This window comes from Hylobates moloch, unplaced genomic scaffold, assembly GCF_009828535.3.
Source record: "Hylobates moloch isolate HMO894 unplaced genomic scaffold, HMol_V3 SCAFFOLD_23, whole genome shotgun sequence".
NCBI lineage: Eukaryota > Metazoa > Chordata > Mammalia > Primates > Hylobatidae > Hylobates > Hylobates moloch.
In genome coordinates, this window is record NW_026652298.1 from 40,310,162 (window position 1) to 40,331,617 (window position 21,456).

Below are 21,456 nucleotides of genomic sequence, written 5' to 3' on the forward strand. Positions count from 1 at the left end.
CTTGATAGGCCTAGTCCTGCTGTCTCAGCCAATCAGATTGCCGGAGGGGCTCTCGATCCGGTCCCGCAGGTTCCGGCGCAAACGTTGACACGGACCTACTTTCGGGTCAACGCGGCCGCGGTACCGCCTCCCGCCTGGGTCCAATGTGCGCGGGGGCTTTGTCTCCAACCGCTTGGGAACTGACCAATAGGAACGTTAGAATAGGACTGACAGTTCCTGAAGCCTCTCGGCAATAGCTTTGTCACCCGACTCCCGCCCCCTCCTCCGAAGATCCGAGACAGGTGTGCCCGCCCCTCGCCGCCGGAGCCAATGGGCGCAGGGGGCGGGGATTGTTTACGTCTTGCTCCCGGGCGGAAAGTGGGTCAGGGCCGGGCCGGCGGAGCGCGCAGCGGGGACTGCAGGTGAGCGGCGGGCACGGGCCGCGGTCCCGGGCTCTGGGCGGGCGCGCTGACCTTGTGGGCGCGGCGGTAGCAGCGCGGCCAGGGCGCCGCCTTTGTTCCTCTCCGGAGGGCCGCGCCCGAGAGAGGCTTCCCCGGTGCCGCCGACTCCGGAACCCGCGCGCCCGCGGGAGGGGACAGCCAGGCCGGGCGGCCGCCGGGGAGGGCGGCTCCGGCTGCACCCACGCTCGCCTGGGGCTGGGCAGGGTTCGGCGGTCCGGGCGCCGCGATCCGCCCCGGCCTCCCTGGAACCCCACCCGGGGGCCCAGCGGGCGTTGTCAGCCGCGAGCCCGGCGCAGGGGTCGGCCCTGGAAGGCGAGGCGGAACCCACGGGGCGCAGGGCGGGAACCCCGGAGCTGGCGAGGGAGGGGCCAGGCAGGTGGCCTGGGAAGCGCAGACCTGGCCCTCGCAGCCTTTTGCATTTTATGCCAAAACAGCGGCCAGCGCTGAGCAGATTTTAAGATTTGCGTTTCACGAGGAGCCCTGGCGGTAGGGGAAGGCGAGCTGCGCGGCCCAGGAGATGGTGGCGGGAGGAGGATGCAGGCGGGTGCGGCGGTCGGGCAGGGCATGAGGGGAAGGTGTCGGGGAGGGGTGACCACCGTGCTTCTGGCATGAGGAACTGGGAGGCCGGAGATGCCATTTGTCAAACTGGACGACGGAGGAGGAGCGAGTGGAGGTTTTAGATGCCTGCGGGACAGGCGGGCGGAGCCCAGGTTCGTGAGGTGGAGCCGGAGAGAGGGGCTGGGATTCGCATTCCGGAGTCATGGGTGTCTGGGTGTCGTTTCACAGGATCTACCTAGGTTTTATTGAGCTGCTCAGATCCTGGAGTGAGGTACGGGCTCCTGAAGCGTTCTGGGGCCCTGGTGCGGCCCCTGCAGTCCCCACTTTGAGTGGGTCCGTGGCCCAGCCTGGAAGCTCAGGGCTGGGAGCGCTGTGAGTCTTCCTTTGCCCAGAGCCTGTATTTTCTTCTAGATTCTTTCCACCATGGCCAGACGCCCCCGGAACAGCAGGGCCTGGCACTTCGTCCTGAGTGCAGCCCGCCGAGACGCAGATGCCCGGGCCGTGGCTCTAGCAGGCTCCACTAACTGGGGCTACGACTCTGATGGGCAGGTAGGTCCCAGCGGGCGAGGCGGACGTGGCTGGCCTAAGGTGTGGAGATGCCCTAGGCAGGCATTACCTGAACAGGGAATCAGTCGGAGGGAAAGATGCTTCTGAGGCCAGAGGACCAGGCCAACCCTGGGCCTGTCTCCTAGATGCACCACATTCAGTAAGACTCTTTAATTTGACAAAGGACACACACAGCTTCAGGGGTGACAGGACCCCAGAACACCCTGCATTCTTCACTGCGCTTTCTCCTCTGAAACACATGCTGTATGGAGAGGTTGGCAGTTGCTTTTGGTTCATTCAACAGAAATTCTCCACTATGGGGTTGGGCACTGTGGCTCACACCTATAATCTTAGCACTATGGGAGGCTGAAGCTGGAGGATCACATGAGCCCAGGAGTTTTGAGACCTGCCTGGGCAACATGGTGAAACGCTGTCTCTACAAAAATTTAAAAAATTTGTCAGGCGTGGTGGCACGTGCCTGTAGTCCCAACTACTCAGGAGGCTGAGCTGGGAGGATTGCTTGAGCCAGGGAGATGAAGGCTGCAGTGAGCCATGATCACACCAGTGCATTCCAGCCTGGGTGACTGAGCTAGACCCTGACTCGAAAAAACAAAACCAAAAAGATTCTTTGGTTTACCCAGCCCATTTCTGGAGGTGACCATTGTTAACTTGCTGGTTGTCCTACCGGACGCTTCTTCTGCCACTACAAACAGATACTCTTTATTCACATATATGTGTGTTAAAAACAAACAAACAAACAAAAAAACCCTGATACTTGAAAAATTTCTGCACCTGCTCAGGGAGGCCAGGAACCTGAGGTGTTCAGAACAGCTCAGGTGTTTATCTGTCTGCAGCCCAGGTGATCTGATGTGCTTGTGGGCTTTGCAGGCAGAGCTACCTGCACCCATGGCCCCTGACCCCCGCCTTGGCAGACCCTGAGGGCAGCTGCCTGGCCTGATGGGGCGCAGTGAGGCTGGGAGGGGTGGGGGTCCCTGTGGGGGGTGATTTCCCAGTCGGTTTCCTGAGATCTGCCTGGGACCAGAGCAGGAGTGTGGCTGCGCCTTCCTGCCCCACTTCCAGCTGCCACAGGTCATGTGTCCTGGAGCAGCCTCTCCTGGCCTCGCAGGGTCATGGCTGTGGGATGCGGGCGTGTCCACAGGCCAGGCCAGTGTCTGACACACGCATGCTACTTGTCCTCTGTCATCATGGGCCGTGTCCTTCCGGGGCGGCTGCTTGCGTGGCCTGGCGCTGCTCTCTGCTGCCACAGCTCCCCTGCGCTGCTGTTCAGGCTCAGCCAGGTGTCCTGGGAGTGAGGACCCCCTGAGCCCGGTGGGTCCATTAGGCCTTGGGGGCAAATTGGGAAACAGGGTCCTTACCCACCGGGTGGGGGCTGTCCTGGGGTCTCCTGGAGCTCTCTGCTCCAGCCAGGGAGAGGCCCCAACCTGCCTTCCCGCCCGCCTCCAGCTCCTGCAGGTCACATGTCCTGAGCCTCACAGGCTCGTGGCTGTGGCATGCAGGCGTGCCTGCGGGCTCGGCAGTGCCCGACACATGTGCTGCTTGTCCTGTGTCACCAAATGGGCCTGCAGTGCGTTGTGGGCAGGAGGTAGGCAGTGGCGTTCAGTCTGTCTCCTTCTCCAGGGAGCCTGGCCCTGAGCCTGCAGTGCAAGTGCTCAGTTCTGTGCCCGGGCTCCTGACTCGGGGTCTCCCCTGGCTTTGGGGACCCGCACTTCTAGGCAGTGGGGTAGAGTCGTCTGGGCCTGCCTTGTCGGTGGGGTGGGGCCATCCCCTCTAGAGAGGACAGTGTCCTGCCCTGAAGCTGGCTTTGGATTGGTCCACGTTCACCTGGAAGCTGGTGGCGCCCATGTCATGGTCCCCTGTGGCTTCTCCTGGGGGTCACATCACCTCTCTGGACCAGCCCTCAACCCTCACTGTCACAAGGCCTCTGCCACAGGCCCCCCACCCCGCCACTTAGCACTCTCCCTGCTGACCCCCTGGTCCATTCAGCCCCTGGGTGACCCCCACACAGCCTGTGACAGGGAGGAGGCTGGGAGGGGCACCGCCTCCCACAAGGAGCTCACATTCTGGTGGGAGGAGGCCAAGAATCAGGACCAAGGAGAACTTCAGTGAAGCAAAAGAAGAAAAATGGAACAGGGACGAAGGGGCTGGAGAAGCCTCAGGGAGGTGACAGCTGAAACCTGCACCAGGAGGGGCGGGGCCTGTAGTGGGCACTGGGCAGTAGGACCCTGTGGTGAGCCAGGTCTGCTCAGGTAACAGGAAGGTCATTGGGCCACAGTGTGGTGGGGACTGCCCTGAGGCCAGGTGGCAGCAGCTGGGCCTGGTGCAGGGGTGGTGGCCTTGCCTGGGGGCCCCTGCAGGGCTGGCCTAGCAGGGAAGGTGTCCACACCATCTCAGCTCTGGGCAGGTGGGGTGGGCCTGGGGCTCATCTACCATGTAGAAACCACTTGGAGGCCAGGCGGCCTTGGCTGCTGCTCAGTGGCTGGGCCTCCGGGGCCCTCCTGGTCATGCAGAATGGGGCAGAGCTAGAGCCTGTTGGGAAGGAGCCTGGGCCATGCGCTCGGGGTACTGTGAAGTCCCTGGAGGCCTGGACCCCCATCCTTTCCTGGGTGGGTCAGGGATAGGGGAGGAAGAGACTCAGGTTGGGCTGGCAGAGGGCAAGGGTGAGAGGGCAGAGAGTGGGCGACAGGCAGGAACAGCCGGCCCTTCTCTCCCAGCACAGCGATTCGGACTCTGACCCCGAGTGCTCCGCGCTGCCGCCATCCATCCCCAGTGCGGTGCCCGTGACCGGCGAGTCCTTCTGTGACTGTGCTGGGCAGAGTGAGGCCTCCTTCTGTAGCAGCCTGCACTCGGCCCACCGGGGCAAGGACTGCCGCTGCGGAGAGGAAGATGAGTGTGAGCGTGGGGGCCACCCCTGCTGGGACTGCACTGCGGGCGGGCCTGGGGGCGGGCAGGGCAGAGCCCCATGGAGCTCTCAGGGCTGCCCCAGCCTGGGCCTCTCTTGCAGATTTCGACTGGGTCTGGGATGACTTGAATAAGTCGTCAGCTACCCTGCTGAGCTGTGACAACCGTAAGGTCAGCTTCCACATGGAGTACAGCTGCGGCACAGCGGCCATCCGGGGCACCAAGGAGCTGGGGGAGGGCCAGCACTTCTGGGAGATCAAGATGACCTCGCCCGTCTACGGCACCGACATGGTAAGTTGCTTCGGCCCAGGGTGCTTCTGGGGAACCTGGCTCCAGCAGCCCAGCCCTGTGCCCTCTGCCTGGCCCCCGTTCCTAGATGGTGGGCATCGGGACATCGGATGTGGACCTTGACAAATACCGCCACACGTTCTGCAGCCTGCTGGGCAGGGATGAGGACAGCTGGGGCCTCTCTTACACGGGTGCGTGAGGCCCAGGGTGGGGCGGGGCTGAGCCTGGAGCTCCTGGGCTCACTGCAATCCTGGCTGCCCCCAGGCCTCCTCCACCACAAGGGCGACAAGACCAGCTTCTCGTCGCGGTTTGGCCAGGGCTCCATCATTGGCGTACACCTGGACACCTGGCATGGCACGCTCACCTTTTTCAAGAATAGGAAGTGCATAGGTGAGGCTGCCACAGGATTTGAGCTCCTCTCAGCGGTCACCCTGAGGGAGGCGGCCACCCCACCCCAGCCCAGTGGACACTGAGGTTTCCTGAAAGGGTTCCTCCCAGAAGCCTGAGGCCCCCGGGTCCCAGGGGGTGGGACAGTGAGGCCAGGCTGGAGTGGCAGGGCCTGCGCGTGTACCCTGCCTTGCCTTAGCTGTGGCAGCTGTCCCACCCAGGTGACTGCAGCATGAGGTCTGAGGGGCTGCGCCCAATAGCTGGCCCCTTCCCTGCCTGGGGTTCAGGCTGGCCCCACCCTTCCAGGTGTGGCAGCCACCAAGCTGTGGAACAAGAGCTTCTACCCGATGGTGTGCTCCACGGCGGCCCGGAGCAGCATGAAGGTCACCCGCTCCTGCGCCAGCGCCACCTCCCTCCAGTACCTCTGCTGCCACCGCCTGCGCCAGCTGCGACCAGACTCGGGGGACACGCTGGAGGGTCTGCCGCTGCCGCCAGGCCTCAAGCAGGTGCTATACAACAAGCTGGGCTGGGTCCTGAGCATGAGTTGCAGCCGCCGCAAGGCTCCGGTGTCCGATCCCCAGGCGGCGACCTCGGCCCACCCCAGCAGCCGCGAGCCTCGGCCCTGCCAGAGGAAGCGCTGCCGCCGGACCTGACTCACCTCCCAGTGGAACTGCCTTCTTGGGCTGGGACAGCCGTTTTCTCTGTCCCTTCCTTCCAGCCACACTCCAGGGCAGAGTTGGATGAGGCCCGTCTGGAGGGAGCCATCTCTTGCTCCCGAGGCTGGGACAGTCCTTTCTGTGGGGGTTCTAGGGCCCCTCTGCTGCTGTGCTGGGTGGGGAAGCGGCTGCGCTGAGCCCCAGGTCTTGTGGGAGGCTGCGAGGAGGAGAGCCTGTGGAACCCGCGTTGCTGTTCCCACCGGGCCTCGCTTTTTCCTAACTTGCTCTGCATGCTGTCAGCGGCTGCCCCGCCGTCAATAAATGTAGAGTTGATGTCTAACACCCACATGGTGGGAGCTGAAACGTATCCATGCAGAGGCCGGGCTTGTGAGCATCCTGGGCCTTCTCCCAGGCCTCACTGCCCCTCCACATCCTTGGGCGTCCCCTACTGCTTCTGGCTGAGGGTGCCACACCCCAAGCCTCCAGGTGGCAGTGGGGCCCTGGTGCTGCCTTCTGGTCCCTGCCGAGTGTGTGTGGGGGGGCACACAGCCCTGCTGCTGAGCTCCCCTGTGGCCTGTGTTCAGGACTCAGCACAGGAACCACCAGCCACCTGCCAGCCAGAAGCCCCTCTTCTCATCCCAGCTACCTAAAACTTCCCCTGCAACCACCCACCCTCCCCCTGAGGTCAGACCTGCTCAGCCAGAGAACCCACCCAGGCTGAGGGGCCGCATGTGGCTAGGGTCCTCCCCCACCGCCCAGGGTGTCTGGTCTGTCCCCAAGGCTGCATGCTGTCCTGGTGGTCCCACGTGTGGTCAGGAGCCCAGGTCCAGCAGGAGATCAGGGTTGGCCGTGGTCAGGAAGAGGCAGATGCGGCGGGAGAGGTCAGGCCCCACCCTGCGGGGACGCCCGCCTTCACTGGGCAGCACAGGAAGGTTGGCCAGGAGGCCCATGCGCTCCCACTCCGTGCTGCAGGCCTCGAGCGCCTAGGGGCGGGCAAAGGCATGAGAGGGCGCCTGGGGATGGGGCCTCTGCACCCGGAGGGCTTCGAGGAGGGAGGGGCCCACCTGCTGCAGAAGGCGGGGGGAGGGGAAGGCTGTGACAACCGCATCAGCCACGGCTGGGCTGACCCGACTGAACTGCCTGATCTGCCTCTGCCAGGCTGCCTGCAGCCCTGCGCCGTCTCTTGCCACTGGCTCGCCGGCTGCCCGGCGCCCTGCTGTGCAGAAGGAAAAGGCCTGGGATTCCCGGTACTGCCTGGGGACAGGGAGAAGCCTTTCAGAACCTCATCTGAGCAGCTCCCTAGAGGCCGGGGAGGGGGGCACCACCACCTTGAGGTGATCCTGCCCCCCTTCAGCCCTGGCATCACGCACTTGAGGGGACACTGGGCGAGAGCCTTGGTAATGGCGCACACGTGCCGACTCAGCTCCTGCCACGAGGCCACCAGTAGCACGTCCAGGTTTGCCCAGAGCTGCAGGAGTACCAGGGCCTGGGGAGGAGGCAAATTGGTGGGCATGACCCAGAGGAAGGCTCCCCGGGACACACAGCTGATAGCTGCCCCATGTACCACGCTGGGAACCAAACCCAGCCAGCGCCGAATCACTGGGACCCAGGCCACCTGACTCACCCAGTCTGACAGGTCCTCACCTCTTCCACCTCTGGCCAGCCCACGGCCACCTTGGCACCGGCCACCTTCGGGCTCTCTGGCTGCTGTGTCCCCCGGGAAACGTGCTGGCGAGACCTGAGCAGAGGTGACCGTTCCTCCCCGCTCCCCATGGGGCCGGCCCTGCCTGAGCTTGGCCTCTGCCAGAGCCCACCTCGGGAAGTGGGATCGGCTGTGCCACAGCAACCCCAGAAGTGTGCCCACCTCCCTTGAACCCCCGTCCCAGCCAGCCCTGCTGTGGGCATAAGAGTGAGTGGTACCACAGGTAGGCATCCAGCCCGATGACAGCCAGGTGGGGCCGGGCGGTGGTCTCGGGGGAGATCCAGGGCACCCAGCAGGTTGGGCCAGAGATCTGAAGATGAGAACGTGTGGCACAGTTGTTCACGGGAGGCTGCGGCCCACGGCCATGGGCCACCAGGCCACAGCTGGTTTGCAGAAGAACAACAAGCCTGAGAAAGAGCCAGTGGTGCCGAGAGGAGCCTCTGCTCCGTTACCCCTTCTGAGCAAACCAGCTCTGTGCCTCCCACGAGGCCAAGGAGGCTAAGGAGACCCTGGAGTGGCTGCTTGGGCACATCTCAGTTCCACTGAGCCCCTCATCCTGGTCCACCTGTGTACTCCAGCCTAGCTTTGATCTAGCACAAAGCAGGGGCTTGAGAGACACAGATCCTTGGACACAGGGACCTGGCAGGGGGTCTAGCCTAACTCCACACTACCTGGCGCAAAAGCAGCTGAGCACTGCTCCTCGCAGGCAGGGGCCGGGCTGTCTGCTGTCAGGGGACGAAACCTGCAGCCTACTGCCCAGACCCTGGCTTCCTGACACTTCTCAGGACTCTCTAGGAGCAGCTGTAGCCTCCGCAGGTGCCCAGGAGCTTCCTCCATCTCACCCTAGAAACCTCTACGGTTTTGGATCAGAGAGGAGTCCTGGCCTGCCCCATGCCCCCTCCAGCCCTGTCTACAAGGGCACGGACCGGCGGAGCAGGCGCCTCCCGGCTGGGAACCCACCCCTCCTAACTGGAGAGGGACTACCGCCACCACCAGAGCACCTGGGTCAGTGTGGCGACGCCCTGCAGAAACTCCTCGGGCTCCAGCAGCAGCAGCAGCAATTCCTGTTCACCTGCAGCCCACACTTCAGGAGGCAGCTGTGGGGACATGGGGACGCGCTGCTGCCTGTCTCAACCCCGGGTGCCCAGGGGCCCTGCCTGGCCAGTCCAGCAGCAATGCGGTTCGCGGCCCCAGCCAAGCCCAGGCCCTGACAGGCCTGCTCTACAGAAGCCCAGTGTTCCCTTTCCTGCCAAGGCCAAGCTCAGGCCAGGTCTCTGGGGCCGGCAGGAATCCTGACCACAGCCTGACTCGGGACGGAACCTTCTCCAGCCAGCTCGGCTCTATACCAGCAGAACGGCTTGGGCACCTCCACTTCCCGTTCTCCATCCTTGGTTTACCCATCCGCGAGACGCGCACGGCCCAGCGCAGCTGCCTCAGGGACAGCTCCAGGGCTGAAATCAGGGAAGCAAAACAGCCAACTCGGGGCTGGCCCTCGGGAACCCGCGACCACTCACGCTGCTGGGGCAGGGGTCGGGACTCGCTCGGGTCCACCGCAGGCTGCGGGCCGGGCGCTGGGGCTCGATGCGGCACTCGCAGCCCAGGGCCTCCAGGGCCTCCATCAGGACGTCGGCACCGGCGTCTTCCAGGATGGCTGGGACCGGGGGAGAGGAGCGCGGTCACTGCTTCCTTCCACCCTCGCGAGCGCCCTACCTGGGCGGGTGCCCGGAGCGGGGAGTCTGCATTCGGCACAAACCCCCGACTGGGAGGCGGGCCCGGCTCCAGGCCCCTCGGCGCGTGCGCCCCGCCCAGTCGGACGGAGGGCGCCGCCTGGCGGAGAAAGGCCTTTCCTACCCCGAGGATCGCCCGTGCCCTCCGCCGCACCTGGGTCCACGCACACCGCGAGGCGCTTCAGGACCTGCTCCGGCCGCAGCAGCCGCAACGCCTCGGCAGCCGCCCTGCGCTCACCCGCTGGGTCCCGGGCTCTCGCGGCGCCCTCCGAGCCGGCGGAGCCCTCAGCGTCGGAGTCTGAGATCTCCCAGGTTGGAGGTCGCCGCTGACCGCTCCCGCCCCCTCCCCGTCCCCGGCCCTGGCAAGAGACCCCCGCCCTCCCGGGTCCGACCCGCGCCATGGCCGGACCGACCTCTTCTTCGCTTCCGGCCGCGCCCGAACACTTTAGCCTGGGACACCGGCCTCTTCCGGTGACTTCCGGCCGGAGCGCTGAGGACGCGGACCTGTCATGGCGCGGAAGAAGGTGCGTCCGCGGCTGATTGCTGAGCTGGCCCGCCGCGTGCGTGCCCTGCGGGAGCAACTGAACAGGCCGCGCGACTCGCAGCTCTACGCTGTGGACTACGAGACCCTGACGCGGCCGTTCTCTGGACGCCGGCTGCCGGTCCGGGCCTGGGCCGACGTGCGCCGCGAGAGCCGCCTCTTGCAGCTGCTCGGCCGCCTCCCGCTCTTCGGCCTGGGCCGCCTGGTCACGCGCAAGTCTTGGCTGTGGCAGCACGACGAGCCGTGCTACTGGCGCCTCACGCGGGTGCGGCCCGACTACACGGCGCAGGTGCGTGCACCCCGTCCGCACCCCGCCCCTGCAGCCGCCTGGTCTCCCCGCCTCCCTGCAGGTTTGCGTGGCTGAGGCTCCCACCTCCTGACCTCGGGGGCCGAGAGCTTTGCGAGCTGACCCCGCTTCTCTCTGGCTTTGCAGAACTTGGACCATGGGAAGGCCTGGGGCATCCTGACCTTCAAAGGTAAGGCTCGGGGGAGCGGGTGCGCGGCAGTTCGATGCCGACCACCGACGGCACAGCAAGTGTGTGCAGCACGCCTCTTTTCCTTCATCAGGGAAGACGGAGAGCGAGGCGCGGGAGATCGAACACGTCATGTACCATGACTGGCGGCTGGTGCCCAAGCACGAGGAGGAGGCCTTCACCGCGTTCACGCCGGCGCCGGAAGACAGCCTGGCCTCCGTGCCCTACCCGCCGCTCCTCCGGGCCATGATTATCGCAGAACGACAGAAAAATGGAGACACAAGCACCGAGGAGCCCATGCTGAATGTGCAGAGGATACGCATGGAACCCTGGGATTACCCTGCAAAACAGGAGGACAAAGGAAGGGCCAAGGGCACCCCCGTCTAGAATGCCAGAACCAGCGGGTGGCCTGAGGGGCTGTGAGCCAGCGGGGACCTTGTTGATGAAAGAAACCGTCTTCGCGTTACACCCGAGTCTGCCCCTCGGAGCAGGGAGCTCACCTTCCGCGACGTGTTCTGAGGGTCTGCATCTTAGTGGGGAGGGCTGGGGCAAATCGCCACCTGTGGCTTTCCTCTGGCCTTGCTGCCCCCACACCCAACTCCGAGGGCCCACGCTGGGGAAAGCGGGAAGCGCTGCCTCCCTTTCCCCCATTAGTGCTCTCTCTGCCTGGATCCCGGCAGAAGCTGTGAAAGGGAATAAAGAGAAAAGAAGTACCCCGGGTTGTGGTGTCTTTGCGCGCTGTCTTTAGGGCCGGGGAGAGAAGGGCTGACGCTGTGGTCGTGGCCCTGGCCTGGGGGCGCGGGGCGGGGGTTTGGGCGGTGCGGAGCAGGGCGCCGCGTGGGTGGAACCACCTGGGCGGGTTGTGGGGGATACAGTTAGTGTCCGAGCTACTGGAGGAGACTTGGCCTCCGCAGCTGCCCTCCGGCACCCCACGGCTGCTGGGTTCCGGGGTGCAAGTGAAGCAGCGTCCCCGCGGAGGCCGCCGCGCCCTGACCAGGCCTCTTTAAGTGCAGGCCCCGCCCCGGGCGCCACCGCCCCGCCCCGCGGATCCCGCTCCCGCACCGCCATCATGATCTGCCTGGTGCTGACCGTCTTCGCCAACCTCTTCCCCGCAGGTGAGCGGCGCGGCGCGGGCCGGGGGCGAGTGGCCGGTGCTGGGCCGGTGCTGGGCCGGCCTGATGCCCCGTCCCCGCCTGCCCCGCAGCCTGCACCGGCGCACACGAACGCACCTTCCTGGCCGTGAAGCCGGACGGCGTGCAGCGGCGGCTGGTGGGCGAGATTGTGCGGCGCTTCGAGAGGAAGGGCTTCAAGTTGGTGGCGCTGAAGCTGGTGCAGGTGGGGGCGCGGTGAGCGAGCGGGGGCGCGGTGTGGGGGGACGGGGGGCGGGGACCTGGGGATGCCTGGGTGCCGGGCGCGGGCGCAGGCGGCCTGACCCTCCCGCAGGCCTCCGAGGAGCTGCTGCGCGAGCACTACGCCGAGCTGCGTGAACGCCCGTTCTACGGCCGCCTGGTCAAGTATATGGCTTCCGGGCCGGTGGTGGCCATGGTGAGTACCCGGGAAGCGGGCGGGCGGCCCCGGGACCCCCACCCCCGCGTGATACCGCGCCCGTCCGCTCGCACAGGTATGGCAGGGGCTGGACGTGGTGCGCACCTCGCGGGCGCTCATCGGGGCCACGAATCCGGCCGACGCCCCGCCCGGCACCATCCGCGGGGATTTCTGCATCGAGGTTGGCAAGTAAGGCCCGCCTCGGGGACGGTCCCAGCCCCGTCCGGCCTCCCCCAGTTCGGCCTGCGTGGGACCCGTGTTGGAGGTCTCTTTCCCGCGCTCACGCGCGCCTCTTCCGCGCAGGAACCTGATTCACGGCAGCGACTCGGTGGAGAGTGCCCGCCGCGAGATCGCGCTCTGGTTCCGCGCAGACGAGCTCCTGTGCTGGGAGGACAGCGCCGGGCACTGGCTGTATGAGTAGCCCGGCAGGTGCGCGTCGCAGAGGCTCTCACACTCCAGCCTCCTCCAGGGCCCAGGTGGCCGGGCTTCTGGCCCCACCCTACAGCCCTGGGAACATCCCTTTGGATGCGCTGCTGAACTTCCATCCACCTGTCAGGACGTTGCATCCAGGGTGGCGCGGGCCTCTCCAATCCCTGGTGTACAGGGCTTCGTGCCCGAGGAGCTACTCCAGGAGCCTGCGCGGCTCACCTGGAAACGTGCCAGGACACTGTCCTGGTGCCCAGCCCAGCGTGATCCAACTTTTCTTTTTATAATAAAGTGAAGTCCTCGTTTTCGTGTCGGTTTGGGCCCAGGAACAGGCAGCTACGACGTTAAGACGTTTATTACATACAGAGCAGATATGTGGGTTTGCTTGCAGGGCCAAAGCCTGAGGAGAATCGTCACCCCTCTCCCAGCCGCCCCACTGCTCAGCCCGGAGTCACTTCGAAATCCTGGGGGAACAGACGAGGGAGCGGACATACATCACAGTGGAGGTGGCAGGGTGGTGGGGAGAAGCCGGCAGCGCAGCGGCTGCAGCCCTCGGTGGCCAGCGGGGCTTGTGGGGCAGCTCCCCAAGATCTGTGCTTCTCTGGTTGGGGGTGGGCGCGGGGGCTGGGCTGCCCTAATCAGGGCCTCCCAGACAGGAGTGCAGTGGGCCTGGAAGGTCGGGGTAGCCAGAGAGGCCCAGCTGGGCAGGGAGAGCAGTCCAGGGTGGCGTCTGCCCTCTACGGGCTTGGAGTCGGCTGGGGGCGGCTCCATTCTCAGCCCCATGGGCCTCTGCTTGGTGGCCTCTCTTGCTCCCTGGGAGCAGGCCACAGCGGGCAACCCTAGGCACTTAGTAGCGTGTCTGGGAGCTGGGCTCCGTGGAGCCCCGTGCAGGAGGCAGGCCCCGGGAACACATCATCCCCCATCAACCTGAGGCTGAGCCTGCGTCCTAGGACTGATCCCGGAGACGCCTGGGCCTGCCCTGGCAGCCTGAGAAATCCCAGCCTGGGGGCTTCTGGGAGGGACAGGACTCCAGGGCCCGCTCCTCCAAGGTGAGTCTTCTGCCCAGGCAGAGCCTGGGGGGCACACGGGTCAGAACGGGGCTGGCGAGAGCCTGCCTGCATGGGCAGGAGGGGGTAGCAGTCTCTCTTCTCAAGCAGCTGCCCCAGGGAGCCGGGCCTCGTGCTTTCATGCCAGCTCCCTGGGCAGGGGACAGCTGGGGTGGGGACAGACAGAGGATAGAGGCTTGAGGACGGGGAGGCCCCAGAGAAGGCCGGCTGGGGTGCAGGCACCTGGGCAGCCTGAGGCCCACCTCCCTGGGCAAAGGCTAGTGCCTGGCCCAGCTCCCCTAGGCAGAGTGAGGGCCCAGGAGGCAGGGTGGCCCCATGAGCAGCATGCAGAGGTGGGCCCAGGGCAGGCAGCCTCGGCGGCGGGGAGCCCCTGCCTCTTCCAGGGGTGCTGGGGAGTAGGAGGCCCAGGGTAAAGCCAGGACTACCTTGGATTCTACCTGCGCTGGGCCCAAGGTGCCCTGGACTTGAGGACTCTGGGCTGGAAGCTGGCCAGGAGCTGCCTGGGAAACTGTCCCGAGAGCATTTTCCCCTCGGGTGGAAGCACCCCTCCCCTCCTCCTCCCAGCTGATCGGCATCCCCGCGCTCCCTGCCCGCTGGAGGGGCCAGACTCAGGTGAAAGCTGCAGGTTGAGAGGTTAGAAGAGGGGCGGCGGCGCCTGGCTGGCTACCCCGCGGGGCGGGCGGGGGTCAGGTGGTCGGGGGTCCTATGTACAGGTCGGGCCAGGCAGGGCAGCAGCTTCACTCGGGGGTGTAGGACACCTGCCACACGATGATGTGACTGCGCTCCGCCTTGGACAGCACGGGCTTCACCTGGCTCACGTCCCCTGTGCCCTCCTCCGTCTCGTCGTCCTCTCCGTCTCCTGTGGGCAAAGCAGCAGAGTGAGGGCCAGGCTCCCCCCACGCGCAACCTCAGCCCCGTCCCTGGGCCCCGCTCACCAATGCGGAAGTCGATGTAGCCCTCCCCACCGCTCAGCACCAGCACGTTCCGCAGCTTCTGGCCCTCGACCTCCGAGGCAGGGGCAGCTGGCCCAGGGCCCTCGGCTGGGCTGTCCAGCACGCTCCCGTTCAGGGTGGCCAGCACGTTCCCTGGGATGGCAGAAGCGATTCAGGACAGTGGCCTCCTGGGGGAGGCGGCGGCCACTGGCGTGCAGGGGATGTGGATGGCAGGAGGGGCCCAGCCTCACCTGGCACCGAGACAAAGAACTTCACGGCATCGCGGTGCCCATGGAAGCATAGCTGGGCCTGGGCCATGGAGCAGTAGGGGATGAAGCTGCTGGCCGCCCTGTCACTGCTGTCATCGCCGTACACGTGGATGATGCCCCCGGGACGGGCGCCCTCCCCAGAGGTGGGGGATGTCTTATTGGCTGCAGGGAGAGAACCCAGAGGCGCTGAGCCCACATACAGATGGAGGGTGGGAGAGGCTCCCGTGGGGGGACACGAGGTGGCTGGGCTTACCTCGGAGCCCCAAGAGCTGGCCTCGGTGCAGGACCACAGCTGGGGACATGGGAGGAACATGGGAGAAGAGGAGAGCGGTCAGTGTAGGGGCAGCGAGGCACCCTCCCAGGTGGCCCTGCAGAGCCACCCTGTGAACCCACGTACACCTCTGGCAGCACCACTGCCCCTGCAGGGTTGCAGGCCACTCACTCTCTGTCAGGGGGATGGAGATGACCACTCCGTTGCCGGTGCCCACCCAGAGCCGGCTGCCCGCGACAAGCAGGGCCGTGATGCGTACGAAGGAGAAACCCAGCTTGCCAGTGCCTGTGGGGGAGAGCGGTCAGGGCGGCTGGCCTTGAGCCCCCCGCCGCCCCACCTGGCGTGGCCCCTCACCTAGCATCTTGCTGACGTAGGGCTCGATGTCCACGTCCTGTAGATGCTGATGCGTGTGTGCGTGGTAGAGACGCAGGGTGGAGTCCAGGCGGATGGACACCCATACGCCATCGCCGATCCACGCCAGCTGCCGCACCTGGCTCTCCCGCCGCGGGTGGGCGTCAAATGACTTCTGTGGAGTCATGGCTGCCCATCAACAGGGCTGGGGAGAAGAGAGGAAGTGGGGAGCCCCAAACCTGCCACAGCCCCAGGGCCACCTGCAGCCCCCTCAGACCTCCCAGCCAGCGCCTGCTTTGCGCCTGTTTGAGCCTGAGTCATAGGTGGTACGGGGGAGATGGGACCCACACAGGGCCTCGTGGACTTCCGTACGGAAGACGCGGGAGAGCTGCTGGCCGGCAGGAGCCTCTTCCCCTCCCCGGGGCCCCTGGCCAGCACTCGCCTCAATCTGCATGGTCTTGGGCTGGATGACGTGCACCTTGTTCTTGTAGCCACACCACACGCGGTCATACACAACAGCCATGCAGCGGATGGAGTGGTGCGGGTGGCCCAGGTCCATTAGGTGATAGTTGCTCAGATCCCACTGGCCATCTGGAGGGAGCCCCGGACACCTGCTCAGGCCTGGCCAGGCCCCACCAATGCTCAGGGCATCAGGGGTTGAGACACCCACTGCCAGGCTAAGGAGAGGCCTGGAACCCCGGGAGCCCCTTGGCTAAACACTGCCAGGGCCATCAGCTGCCACCCACACACCACATGCTGCCAGGCCCCACCTTCACCACGGTGGAAGATGGCCAGGGTCCCGTCCGCCAAAGCCACCAGCACACGGCCTTTGACATGCCTGAAACAGGAATGTGGTGAGACTGGTTTGGACCAGGCTATGCCGGCCCCTTCTGCCCTGTTCCCCCGCGACACCCGGCCCTCAGTCTGGGGTCACCCACACCAGGCTCAGCACGGAATCCTTCAGCTTGATGGAGTGCAGGCACTTCTTCCAGTTGGCCACAGCCGAGTGCACATAGAGCCTAGAGAAAGAAGTGGCGATGAATGAGGGGCTCACCCAGGACCCTCCCTCCACCTTGCCCCGGGCCCTTCCTACCAGCCGTTCTGGGCTCCCAGCCACATGGTGGGTGCAGCACTGCTGCCTGCTCCCGTGGGGTCCCCGTTGGGCTCCGGCTCTGGCTGCGTGCTGCTGCTGTCAGGCTCTGGCCCATTCTCACTGCAAGAAGGACGGTGGCTGCAGGGGGGGGCCACGGAGCATGCACCTGCCCCAAGACCCCGAGGCCCTTCCCACCTCTGCAAGCCTTCCCTCTGCTCCTGCCCCAGCCCAAGAGCTCACCTGCCAGGCTGGGGGCCAGAGGACGGGGTGGGGGCTGGGTCAGTGAAGACGTGCTCTGTGAGAGGCCCGGGCCGCAACGTGGCCGCCTCTGGCTCGCTGGGCCCAGGGTCTGGCACCTCCGTGGCCTCTGTGGCCTCCTCTGTGGACTGGGACGGGTTGACCTTCCCGTTGGCGATGGTGGCCACCTCCCCTGTGTTAGGAGAGGTGAGCTTGGGCTGGGCAGAAACGTGGGAATGAGGGGATGGGGGAAACTCGCCCAGGACTCACCCTGCCCCTTGTCTAGCACTGGGGTGTCCCCTCGGGAGGAGCAGTTGCTCCGCGGCACGTTGCAGCGGGTGGCACAGCCCACCAGGGTGATACCGGCCAGCACGCCGTCAGCGCCCGGGTCCTCTGGGTTCACGTCGCTGTCCAGGAATATCTCCCCGGGGGGGTAGTCGCTGTCGCTGGCCGCTGGGGAGAGGGACGGCCCATCAGCCCGTGCTGGGGAACCCACTACTGCAAGGCCGTGCCCAGCACTCATACAGGGGCAGAGGGAGCCGGGGCTGGCCTTCCACTCTCCCAGCAGACCCAGCTTCCACACATGGCTCCACCCACGGCCCACCCAGGACCCTCTGCCTGGAGGCCTGGAGCTCCAGCAAGCCTGCTCTGTTGGGTGGGCCCCTGGGCCAAGAGGAGCTGAGTAGTAAGACTCTGGTCCCGGGAGCAAACAACCTGTGATCCTGTGTCAGACCCTCAGGACCCCAGACGGCCCTGTGGTTCCACAGCAGAGACCTGGCAGAGCCCTCGCCACCCCTTCGTCCTCCCAGTGTTGGGGCTGGCCCAGAATATCACCAAGGCTGCTGCCCACAGGGGTGACACGAAGCTCCTCACCCACACCCCCTTGGCCCCTGGTGAGGCCGTGAGATTTTGGCCCAACTGGAGGTTTCACATTCGGCATGAGGAAATGTTTTCCTGTGGGCTCCGAGTGACGCTTCAAGCTGTGGGCCATGCCCACCCATCGCCCTCTAACCAGGTGAGCGTGGGTTCCCGAGTAGGCAGGGAGAAGAGGGCGAGGCCGCCGCGAGCTTCCTCCCAGAAACAGGGCCCAGGGCCTCACTTGACTGGGTGCTGCCCCTCCCGCCGTCCACTGCCACATTCCCGTGTCCACAGGACACCCCGAGAAGGCGGGTGCTGGGTGGCAGGGCTTTTACTTAGCTTGCTAGTAAAAGGGAGTGGCGCCCGAGCGGAGACGCCCCCTCCGGCTGCTCACCGGGGATGCTGGAGATGCACAGCACGTGCGCGTTGCAGACGGTGAACTGGTCCACCACAGTGCCCGGCTGGTTGGCGTCGATGATCACCACCTTGCTGGTAGTCAGGGTGCTGGTCAGAATCCACACCCGGCTGGAGGTGGCGTCCATTTCAGGGAGCTCCTTGGCCTGTTTCAGGGCACGGGATGAAGGTCAGAGCCCGAGCTTGAGGCTACCCGGCAGCAGCACGGGGCCACGGGGCTCCCAGAATCTGTCAGGATCCAGCCTTGACCGTAGCTTGAGGGGACATGGCTGTCCTCCCCCCAGGCCAGAACAATGTGGACTCAGGACTGCACTCTAAAGCACTCACAGACACGCTTTCGCCTCCACAGAGGAGGCCCCTGAGCTCCAGGAGGCCCAAACTGGGCCATAAAACTAAGCCTCCCACCACTGGGAAGCAAGCTCTGCCGCTCCTGGGCTCCTCTGTGCCTGCTGCCCGCCTGACCCCTGCAGCCCAGTGCAGCCCACTGCAGGCCACCTGGGCGGTGAAAACTGAAAACGCAGAAGGCGGCTCAGTCCTGGGGAGGGAAGACACTGCTTCCTGCAGTCTAGGAGTCCCTGCGCTGCCCTGCTTCCGGGTGGTGTCCCCAGCTGTCCTGTGTCTCACTCCCAGCATGCTCTGCAGGTGAGCTGTTCTGAGACTAAGCCAGGGAGGGTGCCCAGTGGCCTCCCCCATGCTCACCTTCTTCTTCTCGGGAGACGCGTGGGCGCTCTTGGGCTCGCCGTCTCCTTCGCGGTCGCAGGTCAGGGGGTCGCGGCCTGGCACTGGCTTGACTCCATTCCCAGCGACGTCCTCATTGGGCCTCCACCCGCTCAGGTTGACGCCCGCGGCACACCACAGCTGCAAGGGCCGGGGTCGGGTGTCACCGGCGCTCCCCAGCCTCCCGCCAGCCCAGCCAGCCTGAGCGGGGTCCTCGCGGGCTCACCTTCATGGTGGGGTCCTTCTCCACCAGAGGGCGGCAGTACACGGGCACCGGCACGTTCTTCATCCGCGTGTCCTCCTGGCCCCCGTTGGGACTCAGCTGCAGGGAGCAGGAAGGCGCCGTGGGCACGAGCCCTGGCTCCTACCCATCCCTCCAGAAATCTGAGTCAGGGAGAGCTGCCAGCTTCTGGCGGCAGAGCCACCTCAAGACTGGAGGCAGGTGGGGGTGTGGGAGCCTCGGGGCTCCTCCTCTGACCACCCAGACCCCTGCCCAGGAGGCTCACTAGGAACCTGCCAGGCCCCGCCCCACCCGCCGTCCCCTCCCACCCCCTGGCACCGCCTCGCCCTCGCCCTGCCCCACAGCGCCCCACCCCTTACCCACGCCCCGCCCGGTCCCCGCCCGCACCTGCTTGTACTTGGCGGGCAGGCTCCAGCCGCAGGCCTGCAGACGGCCGTCGTCGTTACGCACGTGCTCACGCACCTGGCGGTACTGCTCACGCTTCTGCTCTCGACGGGCGGAGGACGTGCAGTCGCTGAGTGGAAGAATGATGGGTGATGTCTCTGTCCAGGGTGAGCGGCACCCACAGTGCCCCAGGCTTGCCCAGGGGTAGGTCACGGCAGGGAGGCCCGCCTAGGCCCATCCTCGCCTTTTCGCGGCCACCAGGTGCCCAGCTGGGAAGGGTGGCTTTCCCAGCACCGGGTATGCCCCTGGGCTTGGAGGCCACAGCTGGCACCTGCTCGACCCAGAGGCTGCTCTGCTGCCACAGTCACTGAGGGCTCCACAGACCGGGACCTGGAGTGCCACCGGGGCACAGGCATGGCCAGCGACTCCTTGCTGGACATACGCCTGAAATGGCTCCTTGCTGCAGAGGCCACCGTGGAGCCCAGCACAGCCCCCTGACTGTTGGTGGGCACAGGCTCTGCCAAGGGACATCCTGAACCAAACACTGTGGAGCCAGAGCAGCCCAGCTCCCCGCTGCAGGGAGGGGCAGGCAGTGTGCAGGGAGGGGTCAGGACCCCTGGCATGTGGCCAGCAAGGTGGAGGCTGCCCTCAAAGTCCCGTTTCAGGGCCTGGAGGGGAGGGGCCTCAGGACAGGGCCTCCCCAACCCCATTGCAGGCCACAAGTAGGGGCTGTGGGACACTCACTCGTCAGGGAAGAATTCCAGGGTCCGGCTGCCTGCTGAGATCGGGCACATGGCATGGTTGCGGCGCTGGCTGAAGCCGGCCGTGGTGGGTGACTTGTAGTGGATGTTCACCGAGGGGTAGGGGCGCTTGGCTGGAGGGGGGCTGGAGGAGGAGCTGAAGAGGCGGCTGAAGCTGCCGGAGGCACAGGGAGGTGAGGGGTGGGCAGAGGACCAGGGAATCTCCCCGCCCCTTCCCCTGCAGCCGCTGCCCACACCCCCTAGGGGCCCCCAGCTTACAACTGCCAGATGGTCGACTTCTTCTTCTCCTGGACGGATGGGTGCTCTCGGGACGCTCTGCAGGGGAGGGCACAGGGAGCAGCTGCTAGCGCCCTCACGCCTCCCTTGCCTGAGACTCTCTGGGCTCCCACCAGGAAGCACCCGGCGCACTTCAGTCCCCCCAGAAGACAGGGAGGTGCCGAGGAGGGAGCCGCAGTCCTGCCGTCAGGGGTGATCCCACAGCCCCTCCTGGGGCGGCGGCAGCTCCCACCTGATCATCTCCGTCCACCGCACAGCCTCCTGCAGCTCCATCAGCCGCTCCTTGTACTGGTTCCGCTCCATGAGCACACGGGCCATCTCCACCCGCGTGAAGCGGCGGCGCTGGGCCATGGGGATTTTGTCCTGCAGAGGGAGAGGCACAGAGGCTCAGCCAGCCCTGGGAGGTTGGGTTACACCTGCTTCCTCCTGGGGTGCCTCCACCGGGGCAAGGGCGTGGCCTCCAGGTGTAGGTGGATCTCAGTGCCAATTTCCTTCAGATCCTCAGGCAAGAAGCGGTGTGGAGGGGTGTCGGCAACGGGGGAAGGGAACCCGGAGTTGGCCTGACCCTGCCAGGGCTGCCATGACACGCATGAGGCACGATGTGGGTGATTTTCCCTGCATGTCCGTGGAGGCCCCAAATGCCTCAGGTGAGGTGCAGGTGGGACTGGACCAGTGTGAGATGAGCAGATGGGATGCTCTAGGAAGGGTGCAGCCGGCTGAACACTTTGGGTTCTGACAGACCCGTGTGGGGCCTGCGGTCTGCTCCCCTACCCAGGGCTGCTCAGCAGAGCTGCCAGGGAGTGGGGAAGTGTGAGTCCCCACAGGGCCCCTGGCACTCAGCACTCCGTGCTTGCAGGTGCATGTCCAGCCTCAGGCCGTGACAAGGGGCAGAGGCCCAGGACCAGTGGCACTTTCAGCTCATGTAGGAGGGGCTGCAGGGGGGATATGAATCGCCTTCCACTTGTGTTTCTCCTAGACCATGGGGGGTGCAGGGTGCACAGGATGGCCAGAGACATACAACCTCACTTTATCATCACCATGGCCCCCAGGTGACTGAGCTAGTGCAGGTGAGGCCGGCATCCTCCCTGGAGCCGGGCCTGCTCTCCTTAAGGAAGGAGGCCGGTGGCCAACTGACAGGCAGTGCTCTCTCTGGCCTCTCCTCTGGAGGGGTGGTGGTTCTAAAGGGGAGGGCCTGCAATGCCTAGGCAGCAGAGAGCTTGCCCTGGGGCCTCCCGGGCTCCTCAGGGGTGGGGTAGGTCCTGAGAAGGGGACAGCAGGTGACTGACTTGGAGCACTGGCCAGGGTGCAGAGCCAGGGAGACCCGCTTGTGACCATACAAAAGGCATGCACCAGGACTTGGGTGCTGACAGGGGACCC

The 21,456-nt window shown here is 65.7% G+C and overlaps 5 protein-coding genes across 20 annotated transcripts in view; 3 read left to right on the forward strand and 2 right to left on the reverse strand.

The window, feature by feature from the left end:
* Positions 1-319: 319 nt before the first annotated feature.
* SPSB3 (splA/ryanodine receptor domain and SOCS box containing 3) lies at positions 320-6,141 on the forward strand. Of its 4 annotated transcripts, none has more exons than XM_032145123.2 (7): positions 320-401; positions 1,410-1,547; positions 4,277-4,454; positions 4,567-4,754; positions 4,840-4,942; positions 5,016-5,141; positions 5,445-6,141. In XM_032145123.2, the coding sequence occupies exons 2-7, from the start codon at positions 1,422-1,424 to the stop codon at positions 5,789-5,791; spliced, it is 1,068 nt and encodes a 355-aa protein (XP_032001014.1). In that variant the 5' UTR covers positions 320-401; positions 1,410-1,421; the 3' UTR covers positions 5,792-6,141. The 4 variants fall into 4 exon arrangements, with proteins under 4 accessions (XP_032001014.1, XP_058290207.1, XP_058290208.1 ...); XM_058434224.1 differs by having other exon boundaries at positions 5,426-6,132; XM_058434225.1 differs by lacking the exon at positions 320-401 and adding an exon at positions 417-926 and having other exon boundaries at positions 5,426-6,133.
* EME2 (essential meiotic structure-specific endonuclease subunit 2) lies at positions 6,105-10,042 on the reverse strand. 2 transcript variants are annotated; one of them, XR_009211860.1, is made up of 9 exons: positions 9,378-9,624; positions 9,011-9,147; positions 8,498-8,593; positions 7,715-7,806; positions 7,439-7,532; positions 7,165-7,280; positions 6,859-7,048; positions 6,507-6,777; positions 6,105-6,151 (listed from the first exon to the last, which is right to left on the reverse strand). XR_009211860.1 is itself a non-coding variant. In XM_032145119.2 (8 exons), the coding sequence occupies exons 1-8, from the start codon at positions 9,622-9,624 to the stop codon at positions 6,607-6,609; spliced, it is 1,143 nt and encodes a 380-aa protein (XP_032001010.1). In that variant the 5' UTR covers positions 9,625-10,042; the 3' UTR covers positions 6,105-6,606. The 2 variants fall into 2 exon arrangements, 1 of the variants encoding a protein (XP_032001010.1); XM_032145119.2 differs by having other exon boundaries at positions 6,105-6,777; positions 9,378-10,042.
* MRPS34 (mitochondrial ribosomal protein S34) lies at positions 9,148-10,950 on the forward strand. Its single transcript, XM_032145129.2, has 3 exons — positions 9,148-10,053; positions 10,198-10,240; positions 10,332-10,950. The coding sequence occupies exons 1-3, from the start codon at positions 9,733-9,735 to the stop codon at positions 10,622-10,624; spliced, it is 657 nt and encodes a 218-aa protein (XP_032001020.1). The 5' UTR covers positions 9,148-9,732; the 3' UTR covers positions 10,625-10,950.
* On the forward strand, positions 10,680-12,513 carry NME3 (NME/NM23 nucleoside diphosphate kinase 3). 2 transcript variants are annotated; one of them, XM_032145127.2, is made up of 6 exons: positions 10,680-10,758; positions 11,251-11,352; positions 11,442-11,572; positions 11,681-11,782; positions 11,859-11,971; positions 12,086-12,513. In XM_032145127.2, exons 1-6 carry the CDS (start codon positions 10,680-10,682, stop codon positions 12,201-12,203), a joined length of 645 nt encoding a protein of 214 aa, XP_032001018.2. In that variant the 3' UTR covers positions 12,204-12,513. The 2 variants fall into 2 exon arrangements, with proteins under 2 accessions (XP_032001018.2, XP_032001019.1); XM_032145128.2 differs by having other exon boundaries at positions 11,859-11,963.
* Positions 12,514-12,548: 35 nt separating this feature from the next.
* MAPK8IP3 (mitogen-activated protein kinase 8 interacting protein 3) overlaps positions 12,549-21,456 on the reverse strand; it is a 62,175-nt gene continuing 53,267 nt past the window's right edge. For all 11 annotated transcript variants that reach the window (XM_058434220.1, XM_032145114.2, XM_032145113.2 and 8 more), the window contains 19 exons: positions 20,312-20,442; positions 20,062-20,118; positions 19,787-19,957; positions 19,046-19,172; positions 18,644-18,739; positions 18,400-18,558; positions 17,681-17,846; positions 16,699-16,881; positions 16,432-16,621; positions 16,192-16,311; positions 16,037-16,117; positions 15,869-15,936; positions 15,541-15,689; positions 15,102-15,273; positions 14,919-15,032; positions 14,730-14,768; positions 14,459-14,638; positions 14,211-14,360; positions 12,549-14,134 (listed from right to left, as the gene is read on the reverse strand). In XM_058434220.1, coding sequence (XP_058290203.1) covers positions 14,013-14,134; positions 14,211-14,360; positions 14,459-14,638; positions 14,730-14,768; positions 14,919-15,032; positions 15,102-15,273; positions 15,541-15,689; positions 15,869-15,936; positions 16,037-16,117; positions 16,192-16,311; positions 16,432-16,621; positions 16,699-16,881; positions 17,681-17,846; positions 18,400-18,558; positions 18,644-18,739; positions 19,046-19,172; positions 19,787-19,957; positions 20,062-20,118; positions 20,312-20,442 — 2,475 coding nt within the window. In that variant the 3' untranslated portion in view covers positions 12,549-14,012. The remainder of the gene's footprint in view (positions 14,135-14,210; positions 14,361-14,458; positions 14,639-14,729; positions 14,769-14,918; positions 15,033-15,101; positions 15,274-15,540; positions 15,690-15,868; positions 15,937-16,036; positions 16,118-16,191; positions 16,312-16,431; positions 16,622-16,698; positions 16,882-17,680; positions 17,847-18,399; positions 18,559-18,643; positions 18,740-19,045; positions 19,173-19,786; positions 19,958-20,061; positions 20,119-20,311; positions 20,443-21,456) is intronic.